Genomic DNA, 14,046 nt, shown 5'->3' with positions numbered 1-14,046 from the left:
GATTGGACCATGGGCAAAACATTTTTTGGATCCTCCCAAATCCACTTATTAACTATTTGCGGGCAGTGTGTGCTCTAGGGGCAGCTGCTTTGGGCCTCACAATAACGACTGGGCCCGGGGCAGCTGCCCCTTTTATCCTGTGTTAAAGACAGCCCTGACTCTTACTAATGTCAGAGGCTCACCATTTATGGTCTCAAGTATCAAAGCTTGCTATTATATGCCTACCGAAACAACACCTGGGTATAATTAATTTCACTGATACCTGAACCTGGCAAAATACAGTGTAACAAAAATTCCAGAGGCCCCCATGTTTTACATCTGTCTTAGATTTGAGAACTACTGTATATATGTTTTTGTTTTGTATATCCTGACAACTAATTGATCTCCTTATAGGCTGATTCAATGTATAAGGTCAGTTATATTATCCTGAGACTTTGTGCCCCTCAGAGACAACCATACCTTTTCATGTGTATATCTAGGGAAAAAAAACATATTCAGTGCTTTTCTGCAATACGATCACATTTCCCCTTGCTTTGTCTCTTTAAAAATGCTGCAAGGGAATAAAACATACCTGCTGATCTTGCTGGAAAACCAATGAGCTTCTAACTTGCACCTGTAGTACTGACAACGCTGCCTCTGCTGCACTGAAATCCCAAGCAGCAGCATCAGCCTTGTCTGAGTTCCCTTTCTCCTGGATTACAGAGACAAAAGGGACACCTAGACAGACCATGGATAAATGTGCATGTATTGCAGAGGTAAACTGCATATGATGTTTTTTGCAAAGACCTACACTTTAATTTTGCCTAACTGCTGATATACTGGCTAGTATAGTCGTGGTACTTCAAAAATTGGTGTCACCCTATTCATAGGCCAAGTAGGTGAATTTATTTCTTGGTCAAAGAATGTCTCAGTTTAGATCAGTGTAAGAATTTTTCCCATCTTCTCTTTTTAAAAAAATCTATAAAATGTGATTTGTATCCCAATTTGAAGTCTTAGAATTCACCTTGCCAGGAATTGCTTCTCGGTCGTCCATTTTCACAGACATCAGAGACATGTTTGGTGTCGGGTATCCTCTCGCTCCATGAATGAGACAGACCATTTGATCTGAAAAGAGAACAGATACCACTGAATCCTTCCATATGCGGTGATCACAACGATGCCTGTGATTATTACACTAAAAAACCATAACAAAAACAACACATGGTAACAAGAACATATTAAAAAACAATTAAAAAAAAAAACTAGACAAGATTACATAGACATCTGCTATCTATTATCTAACATTTGTTCTCTTACTGACCAGACAACCACTATGTAAGTAGGAACGGTAGCTATTCCGTTTCCTTTTAAAATATTACCAAAATATGGCCAATTAATTCTCAAGCAATCAAGGAAATCATTCTTAGTAATGTCAGCCTTGTTAATCTCCCTTATCAGGCAAACTAATGTCTGTTTGGGCTTAATACTATACATCTAAATGCTAGTAATGTCACAGAATTAAGCTAAAACTCATATATGATGTAGGTCAATTGAGTCCCTAACTGTATACTCACACTGGGCACTGTTGAACTGAACCATGCCAAAGTTATCCCCCCTTCCCACTCCCCCACTGGTCTGAACTCACGCTGGGCCATAAGCAAATGTTTCCAGGCACACTTATGTCATCACCTCTGCCACCCAGACCACAGTGATTCCTGCTTCTGTGCTTAGTCATCTATAGAGATTTCTGTGCTCAGGCACGGTTTGGACTCACACTGAAGCAAACTGTACTGGTCACTGCCTCGACACACTTTGTTTGTATAGTGTGAGTGCTCAGATCCATCCCCAGGAATGGTTATGTTTCCCAAGCCTGGGACCACTTGGAAGAGATGATCCCATGCACAGTTCACTTGTGGTTGATAGAGAAAATGCATATTACATATTTCCTTATTAATATTGTGGCTCACTAATGGATTCTAAGCCTCCAAAACTTGGTTAAGGGGCCATACAGGGCAAAGTCTGGTTACTGTAGCTGATTCATACCAAAGGAATGTCACTGTAAACTGACCAGATCCTTAACCGGTTGCCGACCGCCGCAAGTACATATACTACGGCGGTCAGCCCCGGCCAGGCAAAGTGACGTATGGGTACGTCACTAGCCTGTCACTTGCTTGTGAGCCAATAGCGGGCAGGCGGGCGCCCGCGGAGGCGCGCGCCCACCCCGGCTCGTTCCCTGGGAAGTCCGTGCGTGTGACCGGCGGACCCGATGTCCGCCGGTCACTCGCGATCGTCCGCCGTGAAGGGAGAATGCAGGCGGCTAATGTAAACAATCCGCCTGTCATTCTCCCCTGTGTATGAATAGTGATCATACGGTTCTACTATGTAGGACCGTTGATCACTGTTCCTACACCAGTAGCCATGTCCTAGGGTCACACTTAACCCCTCCTTCCCCAATAAAGTTAACCCCTTCCCTGCCAGTGTCATTTTGCAGTAACAGTGCATATATATATAGCACTGATTACTGTAGTAATGTCACTGGTAACCCCAAAAGTGTCAAAAATGTCGGTCAAGGGTCCGATCTGTCCACCGCAATGTCGCAGTACCGCAAAATAAATCGCAGATCGCCGCCATTACGCGTTAAAAAAAAACACCAAAAATTACAGAAATCTTTCATTAGTTAGTAAACGCAATAACTTTTGCGCAAACCAATCAAAATACGCTTTTTGAAATTTTTTTTTTTTTTTACCAAACATATGTAGCATAAAACAAATTGGCCTAAAATGTTAAAAAATTTAGATTTTTACATTTTTTTGGGGAATTTCATATAAACAAATTGACGCTCTTTTTTTGTTAATAGCGCAAAAAGTAAAAATCGCACAGGTGATCAAATACCACCAAAAGAAAGCTCTGTTTGTGGGAAAAAAAAGGACATCAAATTAGTTTAGGTACAGCGTCGCACGACCGCGCAATTGTCCGTTAAAGTCACGCAGTGCCGAATCGCAAAATAGGCCCTGGTCAGGAAGGGGGTAAAATCTTCCGGGGCTTAAGCGGTTAAAAGGTCATCTTACTCTAATGGGAGTTGGCTGGTGTTGGCCATTCCTTACACACAAATCTTAAATACTAGAGTTAAAACTTGGAACAGTCAGTCTCAGCTTGCAATTATGCATGCGTCTGTGATCACCTGTAATCACGCCGTATGAAAAGTGGGCAGGACTGCATGGCAAAACAACATCTTTAGTGAAGTATTAATATTAGAAAATAAAACATGATCTGTATCTGTCATTACTTTTATTAAATCCTATACTTATAAGTATTTGTGTGATCTCTCTTTGCACATACAACCCCAAAAACGTTAACTATCATGTGACCATGACAAAACAATATGATTTGCTTCAGTGTGGGTGCAAATTGATGACTGAACACAGAAGCAGGGAACACTGTGGTCTGGTTGGCAAAAGATATGATGTAAGTGTGCTTAGGAATACTTGCTTATAACCCAGTGTGTGCAGACCAGTGTGGAAGTGTGGAGGAGGACAGTGGAACTTGGATATAGTTCAGTCAGACCATGCTTAGTGTGAATGCACCCTAAGAGGCTTCCTATGTTTCAGGGACTCTTTTTTTAAGATCTATGTTCTGAAATTCCCAATTCTAACAATTCCCTAATTCCAATATGAGGAGGATCTTGTCTACTTGTTGGGTTTTTATTAATTGCATGTTATAGGAATGCAACATGAGGTGTATAAATTGGTGTGTATGTGGGGTGGGGTGGGGAGGGTAGGAAGGACACAACTGGGTAAGTCCTGAGGGTATCTCACTATTTGAGTCTCTGAGAAGTCTTAAAAGAAAGACAGCTCACTGAAAAAAAATAGTTTTGGGTGGGTTAAAGTGACATCTTTAACTTCAGCAAACTGGCCTAAAGCAAAAATGTCCTCTGTCCAAACACTATACAGTATTTGCCTGAATGGAATGCAGATGCCCACTGATATATGCATGTACCATTGTCCAACATCTTCAGCTCCTTGGTAGCACCTTAAGGAAGTTTAAATGTGCAAATCTAATTTTTTGTTGAGGAAGCAGAGATCTTATCTACCCCTTCCTGCAAATCACGATTTACTGTTCCTCATTGTCCAATAAGGAGTTCATGAAGGAGTGTGAGACATTCTCAACTTTCTCAGAAAAGCTTGAAATTTGCATATTGAAACACCCTGGGATAAGGGGCTCCCAGAGTGCTGAAGTCCAAAAGTAAAGGCAAGAACCTAAAGCCCCGTACACACGTACCGATCGTCGGCCGAACGATCGGCCGTCTTTTGTCCAGGGCTGTCGGTGTCTGTTGAAAAGTGCAAAAGACTGCACAAGAATTTTGTCCGCCGACTACAGCCGACTGCAGAAGTGATGTCATGTAATGGTTAACTTTCCCTGTGTTTTTTCTTTTCTGAGCATGCCCAGTCTTGCAAATCTGCTGTCTGTCGGCCGAATTCTGTACTGACTGGCGAACAATCGGCCGTTCTGGTGTCGGCATACAAAAATTTTCATGCTTGCAAGACAGATTCTTTTCGGCCGAAAGTGCGCTGTCGGCTGTCGGAAGCATCATACTAACAAGCCGAAAATCGGCCGATCGTTCGGCGGCCGAACATTTTTGGCCGACAATCGGTACGTGTGTACGGGCCTTAAGACACTGATGCTTTGCATTAGGGCAGCAGCTGTATACAGACTATTGTTTAGCTCTGAAGTAAAGCTCATCCAAAAGTGTCTTCTTTTACCTTTGCATATGGTGGGAAAGTATAGTTTTTCAAGATAATTTCTCAGTTATAGTGACATAGTATGGATGACAGAGGAATACCCCACCTGTAATACGACATTTGTATTGCCATGGACCCATGGAAATTTATGTTATCAAAACGTGTATTGTTTCATTCTTTTTGTCAAAAACTCTATAAAAATAATTGAAAGGAAAGATAATTTCTTTCCATGATTTAAGTTGCATTCATGCTTGGCATTTCCTGAACATGAGACAACGCATGAAAAAACATGTCATTTTAGAAACACATGAAAAAACACGACGCAAATACATATCGTGCTTGCAATGCCATTAATTGTTAATGGCACCCCAAATGTAGTTAGCAAATGCACCAAAACGCAAAAGCTGAAAAAACACACGTCGCTCAAAGTCCAAAAAGGTTTTAGACTTTCTTTGTCGCATATGTCGCTTTTACGGCAGAATAAGTCAAAGATTTACCCAACTCCAGATTATGCTTTGACCAGGGGGTTTATATTTTACCTGTATATTTAGCTGTTTGCTCGGAGTCCAGCTTTAATGAATGCTCTTTTCCCTATGTATGGATACTGTCTTATTAAATTCACTATTTGTCACTAGTTCCATGTTAAACTCTCGTTCTATATCATGATTGCTTGCACAGTGGGCATATAGTGGATACACTTATTATCTATATTATGATCTAAAGTACTTAAAAAGTCCCCCTTTGTTAAATGCAGCACTTGTTCACTCACAGATAATCTACCTTGATGATTTATTGAAGGATAACAAGACTAGCTTTGATTTTCTAAGTGTACACATAACACAGAGACCAAGTGGCATCATTCGTAACCTCAAAGACACAATAGATTATCCTATTCTATAGAATGACTATCCTTCTGGTCTGGCCCAAAGATTTTACAATAAAGCCTTATTAGTTCAATGAACAGTAATTGATAGCTTAGAGAACCTAAAAGCATGCTTGTCTGATGTGAAACATAATGGTGCCCAGCATGCAAATATGTTATGGCTGTCTGCACCCCTACTGAGAAGATTCGCCCTTTCTGTTTGTCCTGATGACCATTGTTACAGGACTAAAAATGAGGGAAAATAAAAATGTTTTGTTGCCAATGGAGCAAGAATACAGGTTAAACATTCCAAAGGGGACCCTTATTGAAGTGAAAACTGTCTGAGAGGAAATTTCCTTCACTTTGGAGTGATTTCCTCACACTTCCTGTTTTGCCCAATGGACAAGAAGTGAATGGAAATCCCCATATGGGACAAAGACTAAAATAATAACAAAAAAAAAAACCAAACAAAAAAAAGAGAAAGAAACAGGGGTTTTAACCATTCCTTTCCAAATTAAAAAAAAAACGACTTTGGATTTACTTTAACGGTCTAAATTAACGTAAAACTGTTCTAGATCTCAGTACTGTACTGAATTTTTTTGGCTAAATCACTATTTTCTAATGCAACAGCCACTATAAACATTATCAGAGTTATTGCATAGTATGACATCAATTTTCTCTTTGACTATAAAGTAGCAGTTTGATAATAAATAAAATAAATGACATAAGCTATATAACCAGCATCCGGAAATCAGCAGTGGTGTGTCCTGTCTGTCCAATAACAACATACAATTTACAACAGATTTACAATTGCAAATACTCCAATGGATGACTTAATGTTTTGGAAAATGAATAAATACTTTAAATGACCATTTAAAATTTCTTTAAACATTGTCACATATACACAGCAGTAGCACACCTTTGGCCAGCTAGTTTATTGCTTTAGACAATGCAGTGCATCAACCTAAGAGAAGCTAGAGACACATCCCAAGCTTCTAGTGACTGTGGCAAAATATCAGTGTAAAAAAATAGCTGCCAACACTGTGTGCATGCAACACAAGCGCACCCAGTCATTTTGTAGCCATCATAACACTGAAGGAACTAGGGTAGTAGAGGTAGATTCTGTGCTCAATTCATCCAATGATGAACATTTCAGTGTAGTTTGGAAATGCGGAGGGAGCATTTACAAGTGCACTTAGCATCATGTAAAAGCCCAAGACTATTCCATTTGGTAGGCCTTTTATGCCAATGCTAGCATAGTAGGCTGCATAAGCTGGGCATAACAGGACAAATTAGGCTTGTTTTGTTGTTCTATGGATTGCCTTGGATTTAGTACAGGCACACAATGGAGGTCTTTAGCTGCCATGCACAAGTCTAGACATATTGTCAAAAACATACCTGCTATTAATGTATTTATTGCTGTATACAGTATACAGTAACGGTCCCAGGTTGGGAGCTCATATAGTCTAGAGCAGTGGTCTCCAAACTGCACCCCACAGGCGGCCCTTAGCTTGCCTTTATCCGGGCCCTTGGAGCACAAAATCTCCAACTGTTCTATTGCTTATACTGACACACAAGGCACTATTGCTCATACTGACACCAATTATGGGATACTCATCCTCCCACTGACACCAACAATGGGGAACTATTCCTCCTACTGATGCCAACAATATGGCACTTTTCCTCCCATTGCTACTAACCAAGGGGCACTATTTCTCCCACAGAAATGAACTACGGGGCACAATTTTACCACTGATATGAAAGGGGGGTTTTTTGATCTCAGTGTGAGGCACTCAAACCTCAATACACGATTTTACCACTGATACCAATGATGGGGCATTGTTTAATTCTATTTTAAAATTGTAGTGTACTGTTGACTACAAAGCAACAATGGTGCTTTTAATACATATAAGGTACCCTAGATATTGCCACTTTCTAGTCAAAGATTTAGGGAAAGTCCCTTATTCAATACTCCACAAAGTAGGAAATAAAAAAAGTTATCAAACCTTCGGCAAAACAATGAAATGTTCTGACTAATGGAATAATGTGGGATGGAACAGGCAGATATCTGAAAATGCGACAGAATAGCAGACCTCTTCTTAGAACTAGATGCTGAGTTGGAGCTGACTCCAGGAGGCAAGTCGCTATAAAAAGAGTCGACATCTCCAGCCTTTTTTACATAATCTCCCTGGGGTATTTGTCTAAAGCACAATAGATATCGTAAAGTCAGAAAACAAGACAAACACACACAGAAAACGACACAGACAAAAAGGCAATATTAGTTCAGAGGGAAAAGACAGAGAGGGAAGATGGTACATGTAGCGTTCACTTTGTAGAACACAAGTTGACAATTTGTGGATTCCCACCAGCATTCTGTATAATCATCCTAGTCAATGTTTCAGTTGTAATGAATTGGGGGACATTAATAAAGCTCAGGAAAGAACTCTGACAATGAAGAGACCCTGTCGCCAGACCATTAAGTTCAACAAAAATCTTCTTATTAGATTATGTGTGAATTTATTGTATTTTATACATGTTCTTTACCTGTAAAAGCCCCTCATGCAAAGAAATCTAAAAAGCCCTGATACTGCCGTGCCCTGGGTGCCGCCATCTTGGTTGTAATGTTAGCAGCCCCAGTAGACTCAGAGCTGTCAATCCAGTGACACTCAATATTATTCCCCTTGACTACTAAACAAAGGTTATGTAGGGAGGTGAGGGGCAGAGGTGCTTGGCCAGCACAGAGAGTAATTAGACAGTCACAGAAGAGGAAAGAGCAATGAGGATGTGAAAGACTTCCCTGGCTGCTACATAAAAGGTTATGTAGAAAGGTATGGGGAGGGGTGGAAGAGCAGAGCCAGAACAGAGAGTAATTAGACATTCACAAAAGAGGAGAGGGCTACAACATCATAGGAAGGAGGGGGCTCCTTTCAGCCACCAGTCACTTGACCAATGCAAAGACACTAATCACATGGTCTCTGTTGACATAAGATTCCATGCTTAGGCAGCTTGCATTGGTACACTAACCCTGAAGGGGGGGGGGGGGGTGTACACAACATTTGTTGGATTTATATAGGCTACCAGCCCAGCAAATGTTGCACAGAATGCAAACAAAAAAATCTTCCCGGGACTGTACAGGTGAATGTGTGTCAATTGTATAGATCAGCCTTTTCTAACCAGGGTGCCCAGGCACACTGGCGTGTCTTAAGGTTTCTTCAGGGGTGCCTTGGCAAAATACCTAAAAATTGCCTAAAAATGTATACAAGCCAGCAGGTGGATCAAGCCTGCCTCTTAGTTACACAAAGCCACAGGTTTTAATTGTGCACTATTATAACCTTCCAGCTACCGGCCTCCTAACAACCAGGGATTTCATCAGTGTTGATAAGAAGGGTGTTGATCGCCTGCACAGCTTCCTTGTTTGACCCCCGGCTCCTCTCATTCAACACTGGGGTCACATTAACCAACTGAGGGAGAGAAATCGAGGGAGAGGAGAAACACTGGAATACTAGTCAGTACTAGTGTGCAAAAGTGTATTTGCTTTCAAAGAATAAAACACCTTTAACATTGGGTGTCCTATGTGTGTTGATGCTTTTGCATTAAGTAAAATTATTAGAATAGTTTTTTACATTTTAGAATGGGGTGCCTTGAGACTGTCCATAATCTTAAAGGGTGCCTTGACTGAAAAAAGGTTGAGAAACACTGGTATAAATCATGTAGACTGAGACAAACAAGTGGTGGGTCTCCCTGAAGGTAGTCCTTAGCATATGCTTAGATTTGCACAATTTAGAGGGGCGAATGTTAAAAAAACAATTAAATGCTTTATAATTATGGTATTAGTATTTCTCTTTAAGATCCCATTGGTGAATCTTGGGTAAATCACAAGTTTGTAAACTTTTAAGTAGAAGTCTATTTTAACACTTTATACCCTACTTATACCCCTACTGATTAAGCCTTATGCTGATTCCCCTTTGGCAGATATAACCAAGTATATTGTGATATTAAATATCATTAGATTTTTTATGGAATGTTGTTCATTAGTTAATAAAGGAGATTGTCTGTTTTAGTAATTAAATTGTACTTGATTAAATTGATTATCGGTACAATCAGTGATGGATTTACACTACTGTCCTCTTAGCCCCCAGGCAGCTGCCTTGGCTAACTTTACACCATGCACCAGTGACAACACAGGGCTTTCTGCTTTTCCTGGGCATTACAAATGTCCCTTTTGTTACTTTACTTGTTATTTAAATCTGAAATTGTGCTTTAATAAAGCAGACCTATTGATAATATATGACTATGACAGAGTTTTAATCAAGATTATCAATCCATCAATCAAAGGACTAAGGAAAATGTTAAAAACGTACCCATTGTGGGTAAATTTTCGGTCTATTTTTCCCCATCAAGTTCTTCATACAAGGTAAGTTTTGAAAGATTAGTCATTTTTTGAAACTGAGATCCAGAACGGGTAGAAATGTGGATGATGGACAGCACACCAGAAGGTAAAGTGTTACTAAACCCACAACAGTAAAATCTGTGTGTATATGCAGTAAAGCATGCTTGGTATATTCACTGTGGAACCTAAGGGGTTAATCCTTTGCATTGTGTATAAAGGCTGTTTGATCCTGTCTCCCTGGTCCTCCTCTTCTTTCACTGTCTCCAAGAAAATAACTTGATATTTACAGAGCCAGGGGACGGGCTTCACATGCTCAGTTTGGTGTATATTGCTAGAGAGTTTTTTGTTTTCCTTGGGGGGAGTGCATGCGATCAGCACAAGGCCAATCGGTTCTGTCCAGACATGTCCAGACAGAGGATCAGGGGAGAATGAAAACTCCTACAAGCTTTAATAGGAACTGATACAAGTCACAAGGCTGTTATATACTGGTGATAAGAAAAGGTATTTAGCAGTTTATATTTACTAAAATAATTGCATTTCCATGTTCTGTCTACTGTGGGAGACCGTATATAGTGAATGCAGGTTCTAGGTTTAGTAACACTTTATTACTTCCAATGTCCCGACCACTATGTACATGTTTGGTTTGATTTACTAAAACTGGAGAGTGCAAAATCTGGTGCAGCTCTGAATAGAAACCAATCAACTTCCATGTTTTATTGTCGAACCTCAATTGAACAAGCGGAGATTAGAAGCTGATTGGCTACCATGCACAGCTGTACCCGATTATGCACTCTCCAGTTTCAGTAAATCAACCCCATTGCCTTTTATGGTACGACATCAACTATACACCAAAATGCTTATTGGCATATGCGTATGTATGTACAATTTGTAGATCTCCAAGTAGGACTATTACAGTCAGTGTCAAAAAATCAGTTAAGCATGCCCCTGTGGAGGTTAATTTCGTTTTAGGCATTGGGTTAAGGGTTAAAATAATGCTAAGGTCAAATGTTAGTGTATACGTTTAATGTTCAAGACAAGGGGTGTTATGTTTCAGTTTAAATAGTTAAGTATTTAATCTGCTTATATTTTGCTTTCCTCGTCATTACTGGGTCTCTATGCAATGCATGAGGATGCTATACAGTATCTCACAAAAGTGAGTACACCTCTCACATTTTTGTAAATATTTTATTATATCTTTTCATGTGACAACACTGAAGAAATTACACTTTGCTACAATGTAAAGTAGTGAGTGTACAGCTTGTATAACAGTGTAAATTTGCTGTCCCCTCAAAATAACTCAACATACAGCCATTATTGTCTAAACTGCTGGCAACAAATGTGAGTACATCTCTAAGTGAAAATATCCAAATTCGGCCCAAAGTGTCAATATTTTGTGTGGCCGCCATTTTTTCCAGCACTGCCTTAACCCTCTTGGGCATGGAGTTCACCAGAGCTTCACAGGTTGCCACTCGAGTCCTCTTCCACTCCTCCATGATGACATCACGGAGCTGGTGGATGTTAGAGACCTTGCACTCCTCCACCTTCCATTTGAGGATGCCCCACAGATGCTCAGTAGGGTTTAGGTCTGGAGACAATCATTGGCCAGTCCATCACCTTTACTCTCAGATTCTTTAGCAAGGAAGAGAATGTCTTGGAGGTGTGTTTGGGGTCAGAATCATTTTAAAATACTGCCCTGCGGCCCAGGGAGGGGATCATGCTCTACTTCAGTATATCACAGTACATGTTGGCATTCATTATTCCCTCAATGAACTGTAGCTCCCCAGTGCCGGCAACACTCATGCAGCCCCAGATCATAACATGCCCACCCCCATGCTTGACTGTAGGCAAGACACGCTTGTCTTTTTACTCCTCACCTGGTTGCCGCCACACACGCTTGACACCATCTGAACCAAATAAGTTTATCTCGGTCTCATCAGACCACAGGACATAGTTCCAGTAATCCATGTTCTTAGTCTGCTTGTCTTCAGCAAACTGTTTGCGGGCTTTCTTGTGCATCATTTTTTAGAAGAGGCTTCCTTCTGGGATGACAGCCATACAGGCCAATTTGATGCAGTGTGCGGCATATGGTCTAAGCACTGACAGGCTGACCCCCACCCCTTCAACCTCTGCAGCAATGCTGGCAGCACTCATACATCTATTTCCCAAAGACATCCTCTAGATATGACGCTGAGCACTCAAACTCAATTTCTTTGCTCGACCATGGCAAGGCCTGTTCTGAGTGGAACCTGTCCTGTTAGACCGCTGTATGGGCTTGGCCACTGTGCTCAGTTTCAGGGTCTTGGCAATCTTCTTGTAGCCTAGGCCATCTTTATGTAGAGCAACAATTCTTTTTTTCAGATCCTCAGAGTTCTTTGCCATGAGGTGCCATGGTTGAACTTCCAGTGACCAGTATGAGAGAGTGAGAGCGATAACACCAAATTTAACCCACCTGCTCCCATTCACACCTGAGACCTTGTAAAACTAATGAGTCACATGACACAGGGGAGGGAACATGGCTAATTGGGCCCAATTTGGACATTTTCACTTAGGGGTGTACTCACTTTTGTTGCCAGCGGTTTAGACATTAATGGCTGTGTGTTGAGTTATTTTGAGGGGGCACCAAATTTACACCAAATGTACACTTACTACTTTACATTGTAGCAAAGTGGCATTCCTTCAGTGTTGTCACATGAAAAGATAATAAAATGTTTACAAAAATGTGAGGGGTGTACTCACTTTTGTGAAATACTGTATATAGCTACCTAAAAATATTACAGCACCTGCCTCAGTAATCTTTTAAGGTGAGCTAGAACTAAAATAAAATTAATGAAAGAGGCAGGCCAGGGACAGTATGGCTGGGGATAAAAGGGCTAGATGATGTTAATCGTCCTACAACCATGAAATGAGGAGGGCTCTATCTGACTTGTTGCAGCTTCTAAGGCCCCTTTCACACTTGTGCGACTTGTCCTGTGACTTGGGACTACAAAATCGCATGACAAGTCGTACCCCATGATTTCCAATGAGTACCATTCATATCTGTGAAACTTCAAGTCGCAGCGACTTCAGTGGAGCCCTGCAATACTTTGGTCTGACTTTGATGTGACTAGAGGTCTATAGACCACAATATTACACAGGTGTCCTTCAAGTTGTGTCAAAATTGAGGCAAAGTCGCAAGGCAAAGTGGCACCAAAGTTGCACGTTTTTCAAGTCATACAAGTGTGAAAGGGGCCTAATGTACACTTTAAGAAACTCACAGTGTGCACTAAAATCAGGTTTGATCAATTTGAGAACAGGAGAAGTGTTAGAACTGTTAGGCCCTGTTCACAATTGGGCAAACGCATGATGTATGTTCTGAATGGTACCCCAGATGCAAAAAGTGCATGTATAACTGCGTCTGGCTCAGGGCTATAATTTGGTTCCTGAATTTTTTGGTGTGACAAATGCCCATAGGGTAGCTCAGTCAAGTGAATGTGCTGCCCTATGCATGGCATGCAAAAACGCATATGAATAGTGCTTTTAAAATCGCAACAGGAACCTGTGTTCCTGTTATGTGATATGTGAACAGGGCCTTAATTAAAACAGGGTTAATTATTAGGGTTCAGAAAGCAAGGTGGTTAAGTATTAAGGTTAGGTTAACAAGCAGAGGTTCACATCAGGGACATTTAGGGTCACTGAGTAATTTTACATATATTCTGCACCAAACCCTGTTAAAACTGAGAAAGTTGCCAAACTCCTTCCCGTGGCCCACCTCACCACCTGTCCCCTGTCCCCTCACAATTACTACGGCCTCCTTCTTGCTCTATCCTAAACTTTCTAACCCACATTTTCAACCTCTCCCTTTTCTCTGGCACCTTTCCCTCCCCGCTCAAACATGCACTGGTTACCCCCGTACTGAAAAAACCTTTACAGGACCCAACCTGTTTGAATAACTTAAGACCTATCTCCCTGCTCCCGTTTTCCTCCAAGCATCTTGAACGCCTTGTCCACAACCGTATGAGCTGCTACCTCACTGACAACAACCTTCTCGATACCCTACATTCTGGCTTCCGCCCACAACATTCCACTGAAACTGTCCT

The 14,046-nt window shown here is 41.0% G+C and overlaps 1 protein-coding gene across 6 annotated transcripts in view; it reads right to left on the bottom strand.

Annotated features, from left to right (window-relative positions):
* ADAM22 (ADAM metallopeptidase domain 22) overlaps positions 1-14,046 on the bottom strand; it is a 491,004-nt gene that overhangs the window by 41,790 nt on the left and 435,168 nt on the right. For 2 of the 6 annotated variants that reach the window (XM_082259181.1, XM_082259182.1), the window contains exons 27-28: positions 7,587-7,781; positions 1,004-1,104 (exon numbers count right to left, since the gene is read on the bottom strand). In XM_082259181.1, the coding sequence (XP_082115307.1) occupies positions 1,004-1,104; positions 7,587-7,781 (296 nt within the window). The remainder of the gene's footprint in view (positions 1-1,003; positions 1,105-7,586; positions 7,782-14,046) is intronic. The other 4 variants (XM_082259183.1, XM_082259184.1, XM_082259185.1 and 1 more) reach the window with 2 other exon arrangements.

This window comes from Pelophylax lessonae (assembly GCF_965119305.1).
Source record: "Pelophylax lessonae genome assembly, chromosome: 5".
Lineage (NCBI taxonomy): Eukaryota > Metazoa > Chordata > Amphibia > Anura > Ranidae > Pelophylax > Pelophylax lessonae.
Note: the sequence above shows the minus strand (reverse complement) of the source record. Positions and strands in the feature narration are given on the sequence as shown.